At 46.8% G+C, this 25,788-nt stretch overlaps 1 protein-coding gene across 3 annotated transcripts in view; it reads left to right on the forward strand.

Moving 5' to 3' along the window:
• Positions 1–25,788, forward strand: part of fmnl2a (formin-like 2a) — an 88,938-nt gene that overhangs the window by 33,099 nt on the left and 30,051 nt on the right. For all 3 annotated transcript variants that reach the window (XM_056289098.1, XM_056289096.1, XM_056289097.1), the window contains exons 3-6: positions 4,661–4,741; positions 13,254–13,330; positions 18,787–18,870; positions 20,170–20,325. In XM_056289098.1, coding sequence (XP_056145073.1) covers positions 4,661–4,741; positions 13,254–13,330; positions 18,787–18,870; positions 20,170–20,325 — 398 coding nt within the window. The remainder of the gene's footprint in view (positions 1–4,660; positions 4,742–13,253; positions 13,331–18,786; positions 18,871–20,169; positions 20,326–25,788) is intronic.

The following is a 25,788-nucleotide window of genomic DNA, read 5'->3' on the forward strand; positions in this document are numbered from 1 at the left end:
GAGGATGTGAAAAATGACAGGTTAGCCTTCTTACACTGTGAAATTGCAGTTGGTGATGGGGGACATTTGATTGTTGATGTTCACTGTAAACCAACACATACTGATCAGTACTTAAGGTCTGACTCTCATCATTCGCTGGAGCACAAACTAGGAGTCATCAGGACGCTGGAGTCCTCAGGACGCTGGACCACTGAGCTGACAGCGTCCCCACCAACACAGCAGCCAGGGAAGGGGAGAAGTCCCGCATTAAACAGGCCCTGGTTAAGTGTGGTTATCCTAACTGGGCGTTTGTCAAAGCCAGGAAGATCCCAAACAGTGCAGCAGCTGATCGAAGAGAGGAGAAGGACAACAGCTGTCTTATTAAGTGTAAACCAGCTGTGATTCTGTGTGTGGTGGGAGTGTTGGAACAGTTGAGATGCGTATTTTCCAAACACCGCGTCTCAGTTGCTTTCAAACCCCAAAACGCTGCACCAGAAGTTGGTCCATCCCAAGGATCAGGTCCCCCGGCACAAACAGCAATATAGTGTAGCTGTTAAGGGCCGGGAGGATTGCCGTGACTTGTACATCAGGGAAACTAAAGAGATGCTGGCCAAGAGGATGGTACAACACAGGAGAGCTACCACGTCAGGCCAGGACTCCACAGTCTGCACCATCCACAGGCCAGGACTCAACAGTCTACACCATCTACAGGCCAGGACTCCATAATCTACACCATCTACAGACCAGGACTCCACAGTCTACACCATCTACAGGCCAGGACTCCACAATCTACACCCATCTACAGACCAGGACTCCACAGTCTACTCCATCCACAGGCCACGACTCCACAGTCTACACCCATCTACAGGCCAGGACTCCACAGTCTACTCCATCCACAGGCCAGGACTCCACAGTCTACACCATCTACAGACCAGGACTCCACAGTCTAGACCCATCTACAGGCCCGGACTCCACAGTCTACACCATCTACAGACCAGGACTCCACAGTCTACACCCATCTACAGGCCAGGACTCCACAGTCTACTCCATCCACAGGCCAGGACTCCACAGTCTACACCATCTACAGACCAGGACTCCACAGTCTACACCCATCTACAGGCCAGGACTCCACAGTCTACTCCATCCACAGGCCAGGACTCCACAGCCTACACCATCTATAGGCCAGAACTCCAGAGTCTACACCCATCTACAGGCCAGGACTCCACAGTCTACACCATCTACAGACCAGGACTCCACAGTACACCATCTACAAGCCAGTGGCCACTCTTTCAGGGATGAGGATGTGCACATCCTTGATAGGGAGGAAGGCTGGTTTGAGCAGGGAGTCAAAGAGGCCGTCTATGTGAAGGAGGGAAGGACCATCCCTGAACTGAGGGGGGGGGGGGATATATCAGTCACCATCTTACAATGCTGTGATTGCAGCCATTCCCCAACCCTCTGTGAATAGTACACATGGCCATTGTAACTCTAGTTAATGGTCACGGCAATTTGCATATGAAAGTGATTGTTGCTTTTGGTTGTTATGCCACTGTATTGTTTATAAGGGTGGGGACACCTGCAGTCGGTTGAGACTGAGGTCACTTAGATGGTGATAAAACATTTCTCTCAATAAGTGTTGTGTCCAGATGAACTGATTCAACTTCCTATGAGTTCTAGAAGATGTATATTAATATGTAGCTATGGCCTATAAAGAAAATACAGTTGTACTGGTAGGGATACAGTAGTGCAAAGAAGCTGTTTCCATGGTTACCACACGTGGAGTGCCCGGTATTTACTCTGTGAGTAAATGCCAGGCACTTTCTGCCTGTCTGTTCACATGAGGAGTGCATTGAGACCCCGCGGATCCAGCGGGTATGCAGGCGGAATGTCGTTTACTGTCTTAAAAGGCCATTTTCCACCCGGTTCCCATGCCGTATCAGCTCGAATGCATACACAACCTGATAGAATGAAGAATTCTGACAGCACGGAAATGATTCAGTACTGTTCTCCATTTCAGCGGCAGTTTATGAAAATGGACTGTTTTGTCCCTGGCTGCAACCCTGTAAAACTCACTTTTATATCCAGGGTAGTGGCCTCCCTTTTGTCTTCTTCTGTCCTGTGGCTCCTCAGTCTCCAACTTTTTCTATCTTTTACCGTTGTTAACCAACCCTGTGACGTCACAGGTTGTAGTACGGCAAGATGGTGCCGCCCTTGCCATGAAAGATATCGGGGCTTCTTTTTTTCCTTTTATATGGGTACGTTTGTCGTCCATCCATCCATTATCCAAACTGCCCATCCTACTCAGGGTCACGGGGATGCTGGAGCCTATCCCAGCAGTCATTGGGCGGCAGGTGGGGAGACACCCCAGACAGGCCGCAAGTCTATCACAGGGCCGACACACACACACCTAGGGACAATTTAGTACAGCTGATTCACCTGACCTCCATGTCTTTGGATTGTGGGAGGAAACCGGAGCCCCCGGAGGAAACCCACGCAGACACGGGGAGAACATGCAAACTCCACACAGAGGACAACCTGGGACGACCCCCAAGGTTGGACTACCCTGCGGCTCGACCCTAGGACCTTCTTTCTTAAATTTATTTCTGATTTTTCCCTTTTTCTCCCAATTTAGTGGCCAGTCGATTCCTATTTTAATTCAAACACCCACCCTCGTACTGTATGCGTTCGCCAACTGCGTCTCTCCGGCCGGCAGTCTCGAAGGAGTCGCCTCGTCACTTCCGTGACAAGGCGACTCCAGGCCAAACCACTGCTTTTTCCGACACACACAGAGACGCATTCATGTGACGAACACAAGCCGACTCCGCCCCCCTCCCGAAGACAACGTTGCCAATTATTGCTGCTTCATCAAGTCCGGCCATAGTCGGATCTGACAAGACCGGGGCGCAAACCCTAGTCCCCAGTGGGCAACTGCATCGACACAAAGCCGATGCTTAGACCGCTACACCACCGCGGACCCGACCCTAGGACCTTGCTGTGAAGTGACTGCACTAACCATTGCGCCACCGTGCCGCTACATTTGTTATGTTTGCTATGTAATTGTTGATTAGAGTGGAAATACATTTAGTAAATCATGTCACCATTATTTAATGCCTCATGTCCACTTTAATTGCAATTGCTGATAAACAATACAACTCTGACCAAACTCGGTTGCATGCAACCAAGTTGCGTGAAAAAATTTCATATGTAACGTAGGACGAATAGTTTAAGTCAAGCTAACTAGCCATGATGTGAGTGTTATTTGTAATTTGGTTTTAAAGGTTATCCAGTCCTGGTGTGGAGTTAAGCCAAACAGTTCTCTTTGTGTACAAGGAGCACAGGAAAGTTAAGCAGTATCGTCATATCCGTAACTCACCACATCTCTGTTCTGTGCACTGCATCACTTCCCAGCACCATGATGTTGCTCCAGTGTTATGCTGGCTTCTCATTCGCTCAGGCTGATCTAAGTACTGTTTCCTGCTCACCACAACAGTCCAAAGCTGACACTAATCTCTTGTACGTGTATTTGGAGCACAATGGCGGGGGATTTGACCTAAAACCTGTTAGTCAGGGCAGCTGGCATGCCTCCTGACTGAACTTAAAGTATGTGCCCACATGAATTTCCACACACCATGCTTTGTACATCATATGACATTAAAATGACATCGCAAGCGAGCTGTACTGGAGTAACGTTTTAGAAGGGTTTCCCTTGGAAATTGGCAGAGTATGATGCAGTGTTTCTCATACATTTATTTAGCTTTGTTGGCCCTCTCACAGCTGGAACATTGTTCTAATAACTAGGAAAATGTAAGTATCTTCACACTTTAGTACTTGGACTTAGATGAAATAGAACACAATTGCTGAAATACAATTGCCGCAATAATGGACACTCATCACATTAATTATATACAACATTAACGACACATTTGAACTAATTATTTTCTTGTGTGAAAATGAGTCCCAGAACCAACATTAACCCCAGTCCCTACCTCAACCAGCAAGTTTATACATGAAACACTGGTCTGAGAAGAATTCAACATCAAGACCACATTGTTTGCCAATGTGTGCCTACTTAAAATCCAAGGCGTCTGCATACAGGGTTATCACCAGATTCACAGGCTGCTCACGTCCACGAACACAGACCCGGAGTGGTGGCGTCATTGTTCGTTTCTCTCTTACTGCCTCCTGTGCTAGAGAGTAACCTGGTCTTCACGTCGATTAGATAATCACTCACGGTAACTTCTTTACAAGGACCAGTCACGTCTTCTCTACAGTGATATGGCTTCGTTGGTCTCAGTAGTCAACAGTGAATATCAAGAATGTAATCAAACTACTGACAGAGTTTTGCTATAAACTTTTTTTCTTGTTCACTTGAGTCGACCATAGTAAGAGAATACAAATGGCCCTGTGTTCCAATACCATTGAAGGATGATACAACCCCCTTTGGCGCTGACTAAGCTTAAAACCCTCCAAAGCTGCCAAATGCATTACATTGCTGATAAACATTCAAGTAGTTTAGTTTTTGTTTCATTTTTTTTGTTCAATGAGTAGTTTGTGGCTTTGCTTAAAAAAAAGAAATGATTATTCAAATGTTTGTTCAGTCTTTTTCACCTCTCTTTTATGTCACTCCCCTCTCATCTCACCCTCCTTCCCTGTTTCCTGCCTCTCCTCTTTTATCCCACAGGAGCGATTCCAAGTGAAAAACCCCCCTCACACATACATCCAGAAGCTGAGGAGTTACCTGGACCCAGCGGTCACGAGGAAGGTGAGAGCTATCCTGTTCCATTGCCTCAACTCTTCCTTCCCCTAAGACCCTCCATCGTCACCCTAGGATGTCCCCATCGCCGAGGCTTGGGGACAACCTGCTGGCTATGAGGGGGGACAAGGACACTAGAGGAGGTATCTGGGCAACAGCTAACTTTAGCAACAAAGAGCAAGATAACTGGCAACAGGGGTGACATGGAGGATTTATTAGACTGTTCTTCATCTGAAGGTCCAACAAACTCATGGTGCAGCAAGCATCTACCGCACCGAACAAGCTCCATGAGCAGAACACTAGTGGTGTTGGAAATATTGGTACATTCTACTTAAAGGGTGTTGTGTACTGTATGCTACGTACTATCAGGGCATACAATTCAATAAGTTGACTGAATTATGCAAATCAGGGGCATCCAGGTAACGTAGCGGTCTATTCCGTTGCCTACCAACGCGGGGCTCGCCAGTTCAAATCCCATCCTCAAGCCGCTGAACCTTCGGCTTGGTCAGGCGTCCCTACAGACACAATTGGCTGTGTTTGCGGGTGGGAAGCCGGATGTGGGCATGTATCCTGGTGGCTGCACTAGCGCCTCGTCTGGTCTGTCGGGGCACCTGTTTGGGGGGAGGGGGAACGGGGGAATGGCGTGATCCTCCCATGCGCTATGTACCCCTGGTGAAACTCCTCATTGTCAGGTGAAAAGAAACGGCTGGCAACTCCACATGTATTGGAGGAGACATGTGGTAGTCCGCAGCCCTCCCCGGATCGCCAGAGGGGGCAGAGCAGTGACCGGGCCAGCTCGGAAAATAGGGTAATTGACCAAGTACAGTTGGGCAGAGAGGGAAAAAAAAATATGCAAATCACTGGATGTGCTGTACAGTTAGCAGATTCACATCCATGTGAAAGTGACTCTTCATGACACCAGAAGAAGAATTTTGTCACCTCCGAATTAGAAGATGCTTACGTGTTGTCTGTTTTGATTTAGCCGTTGCTCTTTATTGACACCAAGGGCGTCACACGCTGTGCTGAAACCCTATTTTATTATGAAATTGTTAAAACATACATTTGGATTTGCAGATGCAGGCTCCTGCTCCTCCCACTTCATTGTCCGTCATATTCTTTTGGAAAATTGTCCCTTGGCCAGCTGTTTACATGTATAGCTGACCGTGAGGTCTGACCCCCTGTGCAGGAGTGGTAAACAAAAAAAAACAACAAAAAAAAAACCCATGGCGACCATCAGGTATGAATTGCAGACGCTAACGTGGTAGATACTTTTGCTCTCTGCACACACTAGCTATAACCGGCAGTAGTGAGGTGGCCTAACAGCATGGCAGAAGCTCTGTTGTTATAAGGAGTGTCATGGCTGGATGAAGAAATTCAGGGTGGGAACAGCAGAGCAGCCAGCGCTGGCCGGTTCCCCGGCTGTTTTGGAGGGGAGCAAAAGAAAGCGAAGAAGGGGAGGGACTCCATGGGGCTAAGTGTTAGCCAGCCCTCAAGCTGTGCCAGAATGAAGGCTTTTTGGCCACAGCAAACGCCTGGGGATGGACCCATCTCTGTGATAAACAAATTAACCAGCAGACGCTGCAAGAATAATAGCAAATTGCTGCAGATCATGCAGTTACTATGAAAGGAATTAAAGTTTTAATGACTTCATGGCAAGCCAGCAAGAGGAGCATGAGCTGTGCAGTGCTGTGACAGAAATAGAGCAGCGCACATATGATGTGCATGACACGCAACACACACACACACACACACACACACACACACACACACACACACACACACACTAACTTGTACATCCATAAATATGTGTTTACCCATGCACACATGGAAATTTCCTCACAAAAGTACATACACACAATATTTTGCAGAGCTCTGTGGCAGCCTGTGTTCTGATTGAGTGAATTCATTTTTAACATTCAAAAGTATTCCTCGTTCCGCTTGACAAGAAAGAGAACATTGTCATCCATCATGTATGGAGACAGTTCGTGTTGTGATACAGCGACAGGCCTATGGAGACGCTGTGCCGCAGGGCTGACGTCTTCGTTCTCCTCTGTGTCTGCCATTTAACATGAGTGAAGGATTTCAGTCTTACTTTTACCTTCACATGCAGGGCATGGAGTTCACACGCTTACCCACAGCAACTTGATATACACAACATCCACAGCCGAACAGTGTTTCTTTCCGTCGCTGCAGAGTAATCCTGCACAGCAGAAGTGCCAAGAAAAGAAATGACAAATTGATGAAAGGACTTTTTACCCCCAAAATTAAAAATCATAGCACAATTTAAAACAAAGTTAAAAGCATATCATTGTGAGTAGAAGAAGACATTCATGCAACAGCTGTTCAAATGCACAGGTGTGTTCTTGGTGTGCAGAAGAAATATTTAAGAAATCTTGTGGACTTCACCAGTTTTATTTGGTCGTATGTCAATAATCACAACAGTCCCGTCTCACAAGCTCCGGAGTGAAAGTCAAATTATTTACCTAATGCACAGAAAGATTAGGTGTGTGTGTGTGTGAACTTTTGATGGTTAAGAACATTTCGTGAATCTGATGCTGATTTCCCTTAGACACTTCTTGCAAAAATAAATGTAAGAGAAATAAAAGGGAGACTTTAGAGAATGATCTGCACGAGGCTCCTTTTGGAGCTCATGTGATGTACTGGAGAGAACAAGACGGGTTGAGAGAACAGGACAGGTTGAGAGAATGGACGGGTCGAGAGAACGGACGGGTTGACTTGTGGAGTTTTCAGCCTATATGTTGTTGCAGTAGCCCATGTCAGACAAGCTTGGTGGAAGGGAAAACAGGAGAGTAAAGCAGGTTGAAATAGGCCTGACAGGAAGTTGGCAGTTACCTGAAGTCTGGAGAAGCTGGCATAAGAGCAGAGGGTTGCTGGTTCGAATCTCGAAATGGCTGTGAAAGTCCTGTCGGGAAACACTCTTCTCAAAACTACTGCTGAGGTGTTTTTTGTTGAAGCACTGAACCGCCAGGTGCCACTCAGTCTCATGGATCCTTTTCACACTCGTGGCTGATAGAAAGATATCAGAACTTCTAACTTTCAGATATTGCTATGATGACAGCGAAACATACATGATACCAACATACGTCACATTATTACACACCGAATGCTGCCATATTTTGTGCCTTTTTTGTTGTTGTTGTGGATCCCCCCCCCCTTTTTTTTCCTCCCCAATTGTACCCGGCCAATTACCCCACTCTTCCGACACGTCCCGGTCTCTGCTCCACCCCCTCTGCCGATCCGGGGAGGGCTGCAGACTACCACATGCCTCCTCCCATACATGTGGAGTCACCAGCCGCTTCTTTTCACCTGACAGTGAGGAGTTTCACCAGGGGGACGTAGCGCGTGAGAGGATCACGCTGGTTCCCCGAGTTCCCCCCAGTTCCCCCTCCCCCCTAAACAGGTGCCCTGACCGACCAGAGGGGGCGCTAGTCCAGTGACAAGGACATATACCCACATCTGACTTCCCACCCGCAGACACAGCCAATTGTGTCTGTACGGGCGTCTGACCAAGCCGGGGGTCACGCAGGATTTGAACTGCTGATCCTCGTGTTGGTAGGCAACGGACTGCCACGCCACCCGGACACCTGTTCCATTTGTTCTTGCTATGACATTACCAGTGCTCAGGTTGGATAAATCGCCACTGTGAAATAATCCAAGATTTTGACCTTTATTTCGGAGTTTGATGACTGTTCGATTTGTGTGTCCTCAAGTCGGATTTCGTTTTTCACTATTCCCGAGGTGTCTGGAGCACAGCATTTTAGACCCACCTTCTGCTGTAAATATGTGCACTTGCTCATCTTCAACAAGAGCAAGAAGAGCTGTGTGAGGAGTGCGTAAGGGGTTGTTTGCTGTTGCAGAGTCTGGATGTGTGTCTGGAAAATCGGGCTGGCAGGTGGAGGTTGGGGATGTGATGAAAGAATGGGAAGCTCATTCCCAAAAGAAGGAAGTGACCAAGTTCACACTCGCGGATGGAAATACGCAGAAGGGGTTCAGGTCTGACCTGGTTGTTAGAGAGGCCAGCACCCATGCAGCCCGTTGTGTTGCTTGTCTTGCAGAGCTGCTTCAAACTGATGTTGATTTTGTGTGTGTAAACGTCAGATCAGAATCAGTAATCAGATTTAACCTTTTACCTCTAAAACTTTGAGCATGACATCATAAAACATTCAGCAACATTTTTTTCATTTGTAAATGACTAATATTGTGTTTTTTATACTTTTAGCAACTGTTCTCAGAGTGATTCAGTCCTCATTAATATTCATGAGCTGACCTTTAAGTAACAACTGTAAACAAGGGTTTGTGGTAAGAGTGGGTTTGGGTTCTTAACTTGATGGTTGGGTCTGATAGGCTGTATGTAAATGAGTCTAATGACATCATAAGCATCGGAAAAAAGGTCAGTGGAGAGAAGCTGAACTAGGGGGTGCTCTTAAATGAAAAAAAGCCTCAATTCTTCCCTCCATTCTCGTTTTGTTTTTTTCTGTAGAAAGTGGAAATGCATGGCGATTATAATATGTGATACTTAAGTGTTAGTTTCAGTCAAACTTTAAATAAAAGTTATCTGACACGTCATGGCTGCCTGTGTGAAGATTGACAGATGTGATAATAATGCTGCTGTAGATGAGAGGACATGTGGAAGACTACCCAGTTCCCCCATGTTTATTTTCAAGTTCTTGTTTCTCGTTCAGGCATATGGGCCAAGACAAGTGGGATTTCGTGGAAATGGCCCGTAGAGTTGCTGAATGATCTGCTGCCTCTGGATCCTCAGCAGTAGTCATACGTTCCCAGCCACGATCAAACGCTTTCAGCCGTCCTATAACCACAAACGGCAGAGATAGAAAGATAGAGAGACAGGGAAAGTGAAGTAAGGGCAGGGGTCGGGGGGGGGTAGGCCTGGGCGATAAAACGACAGCAATATGTACCGGCGATAGACAGTATATACATCATATCAATTCGTAGCACTTTATCAGTATATCAGATATCGGTAGCAATTTGAAAATGGCTGGATAGATTCACATAAATGCATTAAATGCAGACCGCCATGAAAACATGTAACGAATGCGCATGCTCCCTCCCTGGCTGATGAACAGCCCGTCATACCCCTCGATAACGGGGCGTGCTAGGAGTGACATGCAGACAGCCAGTCATTAAACAGGTGTGTTGTTTGGTTGCACCATCACAAACAGAAACGGTGGAGAAAATGAGTGCAGACATAGGTTGTTTTTTTTTTTAAGTGACTGATATCAGAACAAAGGTGGTTAAATTCAACCTTTTTTCTCCTGGTCTTTATTAAAAATAGGTCATTAAAAATGACTTACAAATATCAGTATCGACTGAAATGAAACATGTTATCGTGATACATTTTTGAGCTGTATCGCCCAGCCCTAGGTGGAGGGACAGAGATGGAGAGGAGACACTTGGGCAGGGAGGGAGAGGTGGATAAAAGGCTCGAAGGCGATATGTGAGGAAGAGATGGTACGAGAGACAAAAAAGGAAAGAAAGCCCAGAGAGGGAGAGAAAGAAAGAAAGAGTTATGGGGGATTTTTTTTTTCTGCGTTCCTGCTCCAACCCCCTTTTCTTCAAACTCAAACAATTGCCACTTTGTGCCGCTGTGAGAGAGCTGGAGGTCATTGCCTCTGCTTTCCATAGGCAGGCTCCGGTGCATTCCTCTGGGCTGCTCCCAGCCAATCGCTGGCCAAGGAGGAAGAGCTCCATTCCAACAAAGTCCCCAAGAATGTATCAGTCATTGATTTGTTTCCAGGATGACCCCATCCTGAGCGCAACCCCCCCCCCGAAATCCCTCCACCTTTTTTTTTAACGCCCCCACACTCTCACCACCTTCTGTCTTTTCCTCCTTCTATCCTCTGTGCACGTTAAAAAAAAGAAAAATCTCTCCCCTTTCCATTGCTGGCCTCGCATCTTTCTCCTTTTCTCTCTGCCCCCCCCCAGTCCCTCTTCCTGCTTGTGCTGCAGCTGGTAGTACTTAGCATGTGGAGTGGGGGTGTTAGGCGGGGAGGGAGAGAGGGGGGCTGGTGGTGGGCGGAGGGCGGAGGGGTGTTGGGCGGCGGGTGCCTCTGGGAGCCTGCGCAGTACCCCGAAAATGCGCTCTGCTTTCCACACAAACACTGGAAGGGCTCCTCCCTAATAAAAACACTCTGTTTCTCATCTACTCATGTGCAAAACACACGCCGCCCTAGCCCAGAGACAGAGCGAGTGACACGGAGCGAGGCATTCCCCGGCCATGGGAACATGGGAAGAGCTCCGTTTCTTCTGCGTACATGGAGCCGCACTCTTGTTTCCGCCCCGAGACAAACACATCATGGAAAAGTGTGTTGGCCCTCCAACTTTGGATGGGTACTGGGAGTCCTCTCCTCTCCTCTCCTCTCTCCTTCCCTTTTCTCCTCTGTCTGCTATGATGCAATGATCCCCCTCTCTCTCTTACAAGTGAGGGGTTCCCCCCCGTGTCGCAGGGAGGCCGTGTAATCGACACTGGCCGGGGCTGTCATTCGCTGGACATGGTTTTGCTCCTCAAGTTGTATAAAACAGACTGGAGGGCTTTGTTTTTGGCAACACAGATCCCCTCCTGTCAAAAGGATGAAAGCACTTAGAAACCCCATTCACACACTGTAGTCTGTTGTTTTCTATTATGTTCACAGGTGGTCTGTGTGTTCAGTCATGTCACTCACACCTCTCTTGTGGTTTAGGGGCACAGCACCAGGCCAAGAAATGTGTCTACAGGTTTCCTTGTGTGCTTTCTATTTTATCGCAGTCGTAATAAGAGGAAATAACCATCGTTTAAAAATAGCAAATGTAGGGCATCCGGGTGGCGTGGTGGTCTATTCCGTTGCCTACCAACACAGGGATCTCCAGTTCGAATCCCCCTGTTACCTCCGGCTTGGTCGGGCGTCCTTACGGACACAATTGGCCATGTCTGTGGGTGGGAAGCCGGATGTGTGGTAAACTTAATAGTGATAAAACCGAAGTCCTCTTAGTAGAGACTAAATCTACTTTGGCTAAACCTGATAGTTTTTCTCTGACTATTGGCAATTCTATAGTTCCTCCATTGCCTCAGGTAAGAGTCTGGGTGTCATCCTGGACAGCACATGATCTTTTGAAGCTCACATCAACAATGTTACTCGGTCTGCATACTTCTACCCACGCAATATTAATCATCTTTGGCCGTCACTTACGCCTAACAGCACCGCCATACTCACTCACACCCTGGTTACATCCTGTACTGACTACTGTAATTCTGTCCTCTTTGGCTTCCCCTCAAGTGTCTTCATAAACTTCAGTTCTTCCAGAATTCAGCTGCCCGTATCATTACCAGAACTCCTTCCATAGATCATATCACTCCTGTTCTTCAGCAACTCCACTGGCTCCCTGTTAAATACCGTACTGACTTAAATATCCTGCTCCTCACCTTTAAGGCCCTTAATAACCTAGCTCCTTTATATCTTTCTGAACTCCTTCATATCCGCATGCCCTCCCACACTCTCAGATCCTCTTCTGCTCTCCAACTGACTACACCATCGGCCCGCCTGACTACCATGGGGTCTAGAGCCTTCAGTTGTTCTGCCCCCCGCCTATGGAGCTCTCTCCCACAAGACATTCACAACACTGAATCTCTTTCACCCTTCACATCCCATCTCAAAATGCTCCTTTTCAAACTGGCATATTCAGTCTGATCCATACCTCACTGAGTTTTGTGCAGATGATGATTTTATACGTGTGTTAACTTTTTATTGTCTACCTGCTTTGTTTTGACTTTATGCTGTCTGATACAGTGCTGCTTGTTTTTTACTGTGTTCTGTAAGGTGTCCTTGAGTGCTCTGAAAGGCGCCCACAAATAAAATGTGTATTATTATTGTTATTATTATGTGTCCTGGTCGCTGCACTAGCTCCTCCTCTGGTCGGTCGGGGCGCCTGTTCAGGGGTGAGGAGGACCTGGGGGGAATAGTGTGCTCCTCCTACGCGCTACACCCCCCTGGTGAAACTCCTCACTGTCAGGTGAAAAGAAGCAGCTGGTGACTCCACATGTATGGGAGGAGGCATGTGGTAGTCGGCAGCCCTCCCTGGATCAGCAGAGGGGGTGGAGCAGAGACCGGGATGGCTCGGAGAGTGGGGTAATTGGCCAAGTACAGTTGGGGAGGAAAAAGGGGGGGGGGCAATAGCAAACGTACAAGTGAGTTGAAATATTTCATAATAACATTGATTGTATTGAGCGAAACTGAATGTTCCTTTAGCCTGCTGAACTTAAGAATGCCTTCGGAGAATAGCCCTTTAACAAGTAATAATCAGCATATGGCTTGCCTGCACACTCATTTCAGTTTCATTGCGGATTGTATTTAGTCTGTTTGTCTGACCTTTCCGTCAAAATCAGTTTGACTTTTCCCCCTGAGCCAGCGTACTCGAGCCAGCCAAAACATGGCTGTGCTACCACATACACTTGAAATCCCGAGCAGCATGATTAAATATTAACTCCCCCATGTCTTTTCTCCCCCAGAAATTCAGACGGAGGGTCCAGGAGTCCACCCAAGTCCTAAGAGAACTGGAAATTTCATTACGGACAAATCATATAGGGTGAGTCAACGTGGAGTCGTGTGAAGGTTGTGTTCAGAATATCCCAGACCCTGCAGTATTGGATTCGGAAGGAAAGTCTGGCATTCCAGTCACCCGGAGACACATACGTTTGCACTAACCACCACCATCCCCCATTCACCTCAGCGCTCTGCCCCAATATTACACGGCGAGGCATGTGTTCTTTGACGGGATGAATGTTTGGGGAAGCCAACACAAGAACGGGCTATGGAGAAGAGATTTCTTGATCAAATTGTCTGTAACTTAGAGCGAGCGATTCTGCTGCGTCTACTATCCTGATGAGACGTGATGTCAGTGAAATGACACAGCGATTCCACACCAGATAATGGATTACTCGGCTATTTGTCATCAATTCAGGGGATTGTGAGATAGCAAGCCTCATCGTGTTTTAACCACCATCAAGTCACTGCCGCACAACATTATCTCCACAAGCTTCGCGGCTCCGTCTCACCCTTTTGTCTTGCGAAAAGCACGGTTTCTGTTTACATGATTAGGGATCCTGATAGCAAAGGACAACGACGGACGGCTCGGTATCCATAATGAGGCCAGGTGCAGTTTGGGAACTGTAGGTAGGGATTTCTGAGCAGGAGTCGGGACAAAGGCTTTCCCTGTAAGAAGCGGGGGGTGATGATGCTAGAGGGAGGTTAGCTTCTGGAGGTCGGTGTTGACGTGACATTAGTGGCAAGAGGCCTGGCGACCCTGTCAGGGACAGGAAACCAGAAAAGAACAGCCTCGGAACATCCGCCCAGCCATGGGTTGTTATGACAACAGAGATGCGCAGATTCCATAAAAGGTTACGCAACAGTCACAGGATCTCAAATACACACACACACACACACACACACACACACACACACACACACACACACACTATCTTCACTCTCATCTTTGTTGCTGTCTCTCACTTGGAGCCACACACAGGCACACCCACAAAAACACACAAAACAATGTTTTGTCATGATACTGAGGACGCCTTATCAGACTCGCACACACCGTTTAAGCATTTATCAAATGATGTGCTTGACCAAACCAAAAGGAACTGCGACAGGAGCCTTCGCTTTAGTCTGTCCAGCAGGTCAGATGAAGTATTGTGTTCAAGGATTAACCTGGCGCTTGTGTTATTGACTTTGTGTTGCTTGACTACATAACTAGATTACATAATTAATCTACCTAATCTAGATTAGATAATGAAACGTGTGGGGGGGGGGGTGACAGACACAGAGAGAAAAAGATAGAGAGAGAGACAAATGGGGGAAAAGTAGAAGAGTGGGGGAAGGGCTGAAACTGGGCTGGGGTCAAGATCTTGTCCGCTCAAATGGCAAATAATCCCTCCTCTTTATCCAGAGGTGAAAAGAAAATCTATTCTCCAGGCCCCCTATAATAGACAGATTGTCCCTTTGCTGGTACTGCTGACACTCACATATGCTCCCTGACCGCCTGCTCCTCGCATGTTGCTGAGCGGTCAGCAGCATGTGGTGAATGGGAAGATTGTTTCTTTGGCGTCCTCTGGTAATGATTACCATGCCATGTGACCCCTCAATGTCACACCTTTTAACGCACGACAGCCCCACCAGGCTCCATCTCACTGCATGTTCTGCTTATACTAAGCCTCTATGTAGTTAACACCACGGGGGGGTTAATGAAGGAACCGTTAGCGGCCTTTTTAAAAGAATTTAACCACTAACCTTGGTAGATGGTACCATGTAAGGCCTGCCTCTGTGTCATTATGTTTACACCATGCAAATGCCTCTAATCAAAGAATGAACACCCCGTTAAAGCAATTTGGGGGGGGGGTCCGTAAACAGGCACGACGCCATCGTTGCGCGATTAAATAAAGATGCTCTGTGACTTGGCCCTTGCTGCTAATAAATATGGAGAGTGGAGTGAGAACAGCACATGCTGTGGTACTGGTCGCGTTTCTCTGAAACCATGCAGAATAGGAAATGAAAGCACCACGAGTGCGGAACGGGTGGCTCACTTGAGTGCCACCGAGGAAGGTGAGAGTGGGCGTTTGATCACTCTGGGGGCCTGTCTGTGCCCCGGCCTAAAACTGTACGTCAGCTATTGTGTATGCAATCATGCTTTCTTAGAGTTTGAGTGGAGAAGAAAGAAAAGAGATTAATGACAACGAGATACTTTTTTCTGCGTACCCACGTGCCCGTGTGCATTTGTTCGTCTGAAGGCAGAACCATACTTCAGTAAATGTGATCCGTCACCTTGGACTTCTTTGAAGAAACGGGTCATCAGAATTCATGGTGTAGGAACGAGAAAGAAAGGAACATGGGGAGATGAATCAGTGTAGAAAGGTTATTGTTGGTCGTCCGGGTGGTGTAGTGGTCTGTTCCGTTGCCTCCCCACACGGGGATCGCCGGTTTGAATCCTGTGTTACCTCCGGCTTGGTCGGGAATGCCTACAGACACAATTGGCTGTGTCTGCAGGTGGGAAACCGGATGTGGGTATGTGTCCTGGTTGCTGCACTAGCGCCTCCTCTGGTCGGTCGGGGCGCCTGTTCAGGGGGGAGGGGAAACTGGGGGGAATAGCATGATCCTCCCACGTGCTACATCCCCCTGGTGAAACTCTTCACTGTCAGGTGAAAAGAAGCGGCTGGCGACTCCACATGTATCGGAGGAGGCATGTGGTAGTCTGCAGCCCTCCCCGGATTAGCGGAGGGGGTGGAGCAGAGACCGGGACGGCTCGGAGAGTGTGGTAATTGGCCAAATGCTATTGCGGAGAAAAAAGAGGGGAGGAAAATCCCCCCCCCCCCCACAGCATTATATACCAATACAACACAAATAACCATTTATAGCTGCATTGTAGCCACTTAGCTGAAACCTTTTTTTCCGGAACACCGTTGTTTGTCCGTCACAGCAACGAGGACCATCTAGTCATCCTGTAGGGGTCGATTTCTGTGGGTGCGAAGATAACTGTGTATGACTGATGACTTGTGCGATGATTTTGTTTAAAGTGAGGAAGAGTTGTGCATCATCAACCCCACTCTTTCACCCGAGAACACCTACTACCAGTGGCAAGACTAAGCGAGACGACTGGCAATGGAGACGGATGCAGATTTTTCCTCAGGATTTCTTCCCGAAGCCTAGCCTTTCCCGTAGACGAGTATACCCTTAAGGCAGCGGAGGTTTTAAATCAGAGTTGTCCTTCTCCTAGATGAACTGCCTAACAAGGCTAACGAGCTTCATCTACCTGGGTTTGAAATCAGAGTTGCCTTTCTCCTAGATTGGCTGCCAACCAAGGCTAACGAGTCCAATCGACCCACCCGGTTATACCGCTGGGAACCCGGTCACCCCCGCAGCAGCTTTTGTGAAAACAGGAGGTACCAGGAGAAAGTGCTGCTGCGGACACAGTTGCGTAAGAGCGGCCATATGCTAGCATATGTAATAGGAAAACATATGCAAGGTCCTACTTACCAAGCTAAGTGATGGACCCACAGTTATCACTAGACCAGGAAGCGAGAGGCCACCACACCACTTCCCATTCTTTTTGGCGAGTAGGACATCCGGCCCAATACTCGCCACCTTCCCAACACTATGGATTGTGTGGATAAGGTGAGGGACATCATTATGGAGGCGGATGAAACAATGGCTTCTAATGATTTTATGTCTCTCTTCACAAGTATTCCTGTTGATGAAGCAGTGGAGGTGGTCCATATGAAATTACAGGGTGACTCCACCTTTAGCAATCGGACCACCTTTAACACCGATCAAGTGTGTCTGCTCCTGAAGCTGTGTCTTCAGTCCACGTACTTCACATACACGGGGCAGTACTATAGGCAGAAACATGGGTGTGCTATGGGTTCCCCAGTCTCACCTAACAGATGCTGGCGAAGAGGATGGCCCAACACAGGAGAGCTAACACGTCAGATCAGGACTCCACAGTCTGCACCCACCTACAGGCCAGTGGGCACGCTTTCAAGGATGAGGATGTGCACATCCTTGATAGGGAGGAATGCTGGTTTGAATGGGGAGTCAAAGAGGCCATCTTTGTGAAGAGGGAACGACCATCCCTGAACCGAGGGGGGGGGGGTGTTTAAGAGTACATCAAAGAAGGTTGACTCAGTTCATCTGGGCACAACGTTTATTGACAGATGCGTTTCATCATCATCTAAGTGACCTCTTCAGTCTCACCTGACTGCAGGTGTCCCCACCCTTACAAACAATACAGTGACTGCAGGTGTCCCCACCCTTACAAACAATACAGTGACTTCAGGTGTCCCCACCCTTACAAACAATACAGTGACTGCAGGTGCCCCCACCCTTACAAACAATACAGTGCCTGCAGGTGTCTCCACCCTTACAAAGAATACAGTGACTGCAGGTGTCCCCACCCTTACAAACAATACAGTGACTGCAGGTGTCCCCACCCTTACAAACAATACAGTGACTGCAGGTGTCCCCACCCTTACAAACAATACAGTGACTGCAGGTGTCCCCACCCTTATAAACAATACAGTGACTGCAGGTGTCCCCACCTTTACAAACAATACAGTGCCTGCAGGTGTCTCCACCCTTACAAAGAATACAGTGACTGCAGGTGTCCCCACCCTTACAAAGAATACAGTGACTGCAGGTGTCCCCACCTTTACAAACAATACAGTGACTGCAGGTGTCCCCACCCTTACAAAGAATACAGTGACTGCAGGTGTCCCCACCCTTACAAACAATACAGTGACTGCAGGTACCCCCACCCTTACAAACAATACAGTGACTGCAGGTGTCTCCACCCTTACAAACAATACAGTGACTGCAGGTGTCCCCACCCTTACAAACAATACAGTGACTGCAGGTGTCCCCACCCTTACAAAGAATACAGTGACTGCAGGTGTCCCCACCCTTACAAACAATACAGTGACTGCAGGTGTCCCCACCTTTACAAACAGTACAGTGACTGCAGGTGTCCCCACCCTTACAAACAATACAGTGGCATAACGACGAAACCAACTACCAGTTTCATATACAAATATGCGTGTGACCATCTCACCCATATTTGTTATGCAACTGTATTGTTTATAAAGGATGTGATGGTCACACCCGTATTTGCACATGAAACTGATCGTTGGTTTGGTCATTATACCACTGTATTGTTTATAAGAGTGGGGATACCTGCAGTCAGTTGAGACTGAAGAGGTCACTTAGATGAGTGATGAATAAATGTTGTGTCTAGATGAACTGATTCAACTTTCTGTGAGTTCCTTACCTGGATTATTGAGCATGCATCAAGACACTTGCAGAGCAAATGTTATTGTGCCACAAACGGTCCTGGCAGGCAAAATGCCGTCATACTGCCAAATGATAAAACGTTTTGTTTTTTTCTAGATGTTTCTCATCCATTTGACCACATCGCTTCCAAAGAGGATGTCAGCTGTTAAGAACTTGGCATACACATCATTGTTTAACTGAATTATGTCTTCATTGTCCCCTCAGGTGGGTGAGAGAGTTCTTAAATGAAGAAAACAAAGGTTTGGACGTGCTGGTGGAGTATCTTTCTTTTGCACAGTATGCCGTCACGTAAGTCACTACCAGCCCTTTCTCTCCATACCCTGTTGGTCTATATGTAGCGCAGACAATGAACACAATGCTGTTATTCTGCACAGCCGCTGATGCATCTCCACACGCCACACACTCGCTGTCACCGCTGCCTAGCTGTCAGAAACACTGAGTCACCCATCCCGGCTCCCAGGACGTTTTCTCTGTGTGGTACACCAACCATAGGCTTCTATTCATAGACTGACATTGTGATTATTACTCACAAGGTCCCTATTCAGAGCCAAAGAGCCACGCATGCAGTTAGATTTTTAATTTACCACCCTCACCCTGCCATATGTTATTAAGGTCTCTCCATGTTTCTGATGGTTACCCATAAAACATTGTTTGCCCTCAGTACTGCTATGAGTCCCTGGCCATTTCCTTTACAATATAATTGTGGCTATGTAGTGCGGATGAGAGTTCCAGCTAATTTCCCTGATGTTTATATGATATATAAAGGTCTGCAAAATAAGTGGTCTAAAAAAAGCCACACAGGCATAAATAACAGGTTTTTCTCTGGGGACATTTGCCAAGCCTAACATAAATTTGGACCTGTTTGCTTTTTCCATCATGTCTGGACAAACAGTTTTTTTTAAAATTGTATTATTACCCTTTAAAATGAAAGAGTGTCACTTTTTGTCTCCCATAGCAGCAAGTTATCATTAACATCTGTCTGACCAACTCTTAAGTGTTCCAGTTGTAATAACAAGACGACAGATCTGAATCAGAGCAACTCTGAAATGCAGACTGCCGTGTACTAAATCTGTCAGGACTCAGTCTGCTTGTGAATGTATCCAGAAATGATGAGAATTTAAGTACTTTCGTACAGACAGAGCGGCACGGTGGCGCAGTGGTTAGCACAGTCGCCCCACAGCAAGAAGGTCCTGGGTTCGAGCCGCGGGGTAGTCCAACCTTGCGGGTCATCCCAGGTTGTCCTCTGTGTGGGGTTTACATGTTCTCCCCGTGTCTGCGTGGGTTTCCTCCGGGTGCTCTGGTTTCCTCCCACAGTCCAAATACATGTAAGTCAGGTGACTCAGCCATGCTAAATTGTGCCTAGGTGTGAATGTGTGGGCCCTGTGATGGACTGGCGGCCTGTCCAGGGTGTCTCCCCGCCTGTTGCCCATTGACTGCTGAGATAGGCTACAGCTTCCCACAACCCCAATTGGGATAAGCAGCTTGGATGGATGGACATACAAACAGAGTTGACTTTATTTCAGAAAAAGCACAATACAAGTCAGGGCAGCGATTTGTGATATATGTTACTGCTCTGTGGTGTGACAGGTTTGATGGGGATTGCATAGAGAACAACCCAGACAACTTGGTAGACAAATCCAAACCGTGGAGCCGCTCCATAGAGGACCTCCATGGTGGAAACAGCCTGCCATCTCCCATCAGTGGGAACGGCATCACCCGAGTTGGGCGACACTCCACGCTACGGTACGACATACACAAATTTACTCACATATCGGGTGTCTGGGTAGTGTAACGGTATGCTGTTGCCTACCAACATTGGGATTGGCGATTCGAATCCCCGTGTTACCTCCGGCTTGGTCAGGCGTCCCTACAGACACAATTGGCCTTGTCTGCAGATGGGAAGCCGGATGTGGGTATGTGTCCTGGTCGCTGCACTAGCGCCTTCTCTGGTCGGTCGGGGCGCCTGTTCGGGGGGAGCGGGAACTGGAGGGAATAGCGTGATCCTCCCACGCGCTACATCCCCCTGGTGAAACTCCTCACTGTCAGGTGAAAAGAAGCGGCTGGCGATGCCGTATGTATCGGAGGAGATGTGGTAGTCTGCAGCCCTCCCCGGATCAGCAGAGGGGGTGGAGCAGCGACCAGGATGAAGAGGAAGAGTGGGGTAATTGGCCAAGTACAATTAGGGAGTGAAAAGGGGAAAATCCCCCCCCCCCCAAAAAAAATTACTCGCATATGAGCATGGACAAACTTGCAATGTTAGTGTTGAAGAAATGTTTTGTTTTTTAATCTTGATCTTTTTTTCGTTACCATTCACTGAAGTTGGCCTTTTGTGTCCCTGTTCTTTGGGGTTTGTGTTGTGTGAGTTACTTTGTGTTGCTGGGGTATGTTTTGAGAAGTCACACATTACATTCACGTGATTTCTGAAGAAACCCTTCATGCAGTCATGAGGCATGTAAGTCTTTAAATGGCTTAAGATGCATTTTTCATTAACTGATTTCCTTGACTTGTTAAGACTGACAGATATGGAACACAGCCATCTCTGACACGTCAGTAGCGGGATTGGTTATTCACCATAAGAGACCATTCATGAGAAGATGATTTTTTTCCTGTGTGGCTTTTATTATTGTGTGTGAGATTTTTTTTCTTTTTCTTCTTGTTTTAAAGTTGCAAATGGACCTTGATAGTGTGGAGTCCTGTGGAGAGCCTTAAGAAGCAGCTATTTCATAGAGCCATGTTAATATACAGTCTGAAACACAAATCTCATCCAATCATGTCTCATTTCTGACTCGGCTTTGTAATCCTCTTTGTCATTCCATTTATTACACAGTTCTCCCATTGACTCCTAACTGCTAATTCTTCACTCTCAAGGGGTTAAGTCTCAGAAAGTCTCAGGAAGTCTAAGAAAGGGGAACACAAAGAGCCCCTTTGACACGGTGCAGCCAGCACATGTGTTTTTGATACAAGACCCTCCCTCGCATGATGGAGGATTAATCCATTTTCATTTATTCACTGAGTTCTATGTATAGAAATCAGCTTCTTTTACCAGCGTTGTGAATCTTTTAGTACTTTTCTATTAAAAATATATTGTATACATATATAACAAAAATAATCATAGATCCGGCCTTAACATGAAATTATTTTATTTAATAATTTGATGCTCCGGTTTTCCCCCGCCATCAAAAAGACATGCATGTTAGGGTTAGTACTCCTGTCTGCGCCCCTGACCGAGGCATGGCGAGACAAACCGGAGTTGATCCCCGGGTGCTGCACGGCGGCTGCCCACTGCTAGCTGCAGAGCTAGGGTGGGTTAAATGCAGAGCAGAGTTTCCCTACGGGGATTAATAAAGTATATCAAATAGCAAAAAATCAAAAAACAAACACACAGTTGAGAGCATTTACAGTTGGACTTGTCTTAGATAAGATTATGTGGGAATGCTCAAGGTCATGATGCATCCGGCTGCATTATTAGCAGGAGTGGTGAAATATAGATAGGGATGTCCTGATCAAGTGGGTTTTTTTTTTTGTCCCCAATATGATGTGTATTTAATGTGTTAATATAGATTTGTATATTTCTCTGTATAATACAGCTGCAAAATGCACACTTTAAGCACAATAATGTTAGGAAAACCAATCCAATGTAGGTAAGATGTGCTTGACAATTTAATAGCTCTGCACAAAATAAAAATAGCACCATAGCAGTCGTTAAAGATTTTATTTCTTTTTTTGTACTCACAAAAAGCAGTTAACAAGCTGGAAATCATGTCAGATGCAACAGCTATTACAACTATGAAAACACTGATCACAGAGGAAGAACACTTCAGAGAGTAACGTGTGAACTTCATGTATTTCCTTCGAGTAATTTCTTGTGAAGTGTCTAATCGTGATGTTCTAATCACGTTACTCGTGTTAGAACGCAGCTCAGTTCCTCCTGCGCCACTAATCGCTGGTATTGCAGGAATGACAAGTGGCTGCTGTGCTTTCATTTTCCAGTTAAAGAAGTTCCACATTGCTGACATTTTAGCCACATTTTAAAAACATGTCTCACTGCTGCCAGTCGTAGATAACGTCAGCACAATGACAGCAGGCAGGCTGAGCACAGGGGGGTAAAGCAAACAAAGGATTGGAATTTGATCGGGCATAATAGAACCAATACTGATCAGATAAGCCTCGATTGGCGCCAATACCAGTCTTTCAGATCGAGTCTGGACATCCCTAAACATAGAGGGACGATTTTCCCCAATTGTCAGAATGCAAATGTAGACCCAGGTCTTTCGGGTCTAAGTTTTCAGATGAGCGTAGTGGAGGCAGGGAGAGCTGCGATGGATAGGGAGCGGTGGAAAAGACTGGTTGAGGCATCAGCTGGTGCTCCTATGACCCCCATAGGTTACGGAACTGATGATGGTGATGATGAAACTTAGACTGTTTTTCCACTTTTTCTGATGTCTTTCATTTTCATTCCAACTACCATCTGTGTTCAAAGCAACCTTTTCCATCTGAACTGCCTCAAAGGTTGCCCTTCAGGGCTGTTAACATGTCTAGGTTCTGTCAGGGAGGCTGACTGTGTTCTGTCCTGGTGTTCCTCCATAGTCATCTGCTGTTCTGTCTTCCGGTCTTCAAGAGCAGGCAGGTCTCAGCTTCATGCTGCTGGCTCACAATGAGCTGTCTGCAGTGCTATAAACCCTGCATCTCCACTCCCTCCCAACACACACTGATGTACACAAACACACAGGTACACACATAGACAGACACGTGTATGTCATAGATGCACAATCACACAAAAATACTTGCATGTCCACAGAAATATGCAGGCAATATGTGCACAGAGAGTGAGTTTGTCCATGCACATTACTCTGCCTCTGCACACATACACACACACACACACACACACACACACACACACACACACACACACACACACACACACACAAGCCCTTCGCCTCATTGTGCTGTTTGCCTCCCTGCTAGCAGTGCCCAGCTTATTTGTCCTGCTGTTTGTGTCGGGATGTGAATTATTTGTACTGCCAGCCTCCCCTCCTGTGCTTGAAGCTGAAATCTCCTCCCTTTAGAGCGAATGGATTTTTCTTCTCTCTTTGTTTGTTGTCTCCCTGCCTGTGTACTGCGTCTGTGGCTCCCTAAATGCCATTATGTGCAGATTCTAAGCCTAGTTTCCTCAAAGGTGCTGTAAAAAAAAAAAGTTGCAGAATAGGCTGCCACCCTTAGGGACAGACTAAGATCTACTTGAAAGGTCCTCTGTCTTTTTGGCTGCATTAGCTAAAGTACAACACTTTTTGGCTGCTCTAGTTTATTTTAGCATATTCTAGTTAATTTCTGTTTTAACAGTGAACATAGATGCCGCACTACTGTAGCGAAACAAACGTTAGCTTTGTATCACCCCATTAGTGGTGTTACCGTTCTTATTTATCATAACATGCAAAATCACCACCCTCTATGTATTGTGTGCACCACTCTGAAGCCTACTGCAGTGTAAACTCACTGACTGTTACCATGTGGATGTTGCATTAAAATGTGTCTCCTTGAAAATGGCCATCTAAGGATACCAAGCAGAGTGAGCTGCCCAAAGTGCTCTCAAATGCAACGGTACGTCTCAAGCACTCCCTTGGAGTTGAGTAGAGATACTTAGTCCTGTTTACTCCCTACTTCATAGTCCATAGCTGTAGCTTTAGTCTGAGTATTTAGTGTAGTTTTGTGGTGTGGTTTTTGAAGATTCTCTGTTTGTCCTGGTTGTGCAGTATTTTGAACGTGGCGTCGCCTTCATTTCCTATTGATGTCAAACATTTCAAAGTGGGTCCAAGTGCTACAGTATGCTGCTTTTACTGTCATTTATTATTTATCTGCTGTGATTATATTCTTATTTTACCATACTCGTTTTATTATGTTTTGTTGGTTGCGAAGTCTTATTTTGTGTACTCTGTGCTGGAAACGCCCGGTCCATTAAGATGGTTGCCACCGCTGTGCAAGATGGTGCTCCAGTTCTGTCACCAAGCATTTCGTGAAACGACTGCATTTACATTGGGGAACTTGTTTGGTTGCAGGTAGGCAGCACATCCATTTAAAAAGAGAACGCTCATAAACACAGTGGCGCACACGCGCCGCTGCCGACAGAAGTGTACTCATTTGCGAGCAAGACGTACACATATTTACAAACATACCCAGAGTTGTCCACATGCATTAGTCATGAAGACTTCCTCCCCTCCAACTGATTGTAACCTCGCTGTTGTTTGTTGATCCATCAGTGAGTCTTTAAATATCTTTCACCACTTCCTCACAACTCAAGACTCAGTAGCCTCCTCATGAAAAGCTATTGCATCTTTCAGCAGTCTTTCTCTGAGACACACACACACACACACACACACACACACACACACACACCCCCACACACACACACCCTCCTTGCTGTGACTCAAGTCAGCGTCACACCCTGAGACACTGGAGCTGACATGAATCGGTGTATCTGTAGCCTGAAGACACGTTTTATTTACCAGAACTGTGACTGGTAAGAGCACCTCGTGATGAGGTCTGAAAATAAAACCTGTTTTGCCTCAGCTAGCTCTCCTCATTTTTGGTGCCACTGCTCCTCTAGTGCTCAGGCTTTGTGGGAGCTGCACCAGGAGAAAAGGCCTATTCCGTGGTTTTCCCCTGCACAAAGACAGCACGATCCCTCCCCTGCATGCAAATGACGGGCTGCTGTTGTACTAGTTCTAAGTGTGTCTTTGTGAAGGGTATTTCATTAAAACAATTGAAAGTGGGCAGCCCTGTGACCCCTCATGAGGCTGTGGATTAGACTGCCTTTGTGTGTGTTAATGTAACATGTTGTGGTAGTTTAATAACTGGTCTGAGGAGAGGAAAGAGAGAAGATGGGGATACATATGGGGACTATAGTTTACAAATGGTTTCTGTTCTCTTGTTTACCCATTACCCATTCTAAGTGTACTGTGTGTAGGCCTCAAGCCTCTTATAGGTCACGCAACAAATGTTATCCTCTGTTTATCCCCTGTAAACCCGCTTCCGGTGTGGGAAGATGGCGGCGCGAATTCATGTTTGCGGTGGCCTCACCCAGTACTGTCCTTGCAGTGTCTTTGCCCACGTCTGCATTTAAGTTTTGTCTTTGTTTGATGGCTGGGAGAGCTGGCGCTGTATTGGCTGGGAAAGCTTGGTCTGCTTCGACTTGTGGGCCCAGGGACCACG

This window comes from Lampris incognitus, chromosome 11, assembly GCF_029633865.1.
Source record: "Lampris incognitus isolate fLamInc1 chromosome 11, fLamInc1.hap2, whole genome shotgun sequence".
Classification (NCBI taxonomy): domain Eukaryota; kingdom Metazoa; phylum Chordata; class Actinopteri; order Lampriformes; family Lampridae; genus Lampris; species Lampris incognitus.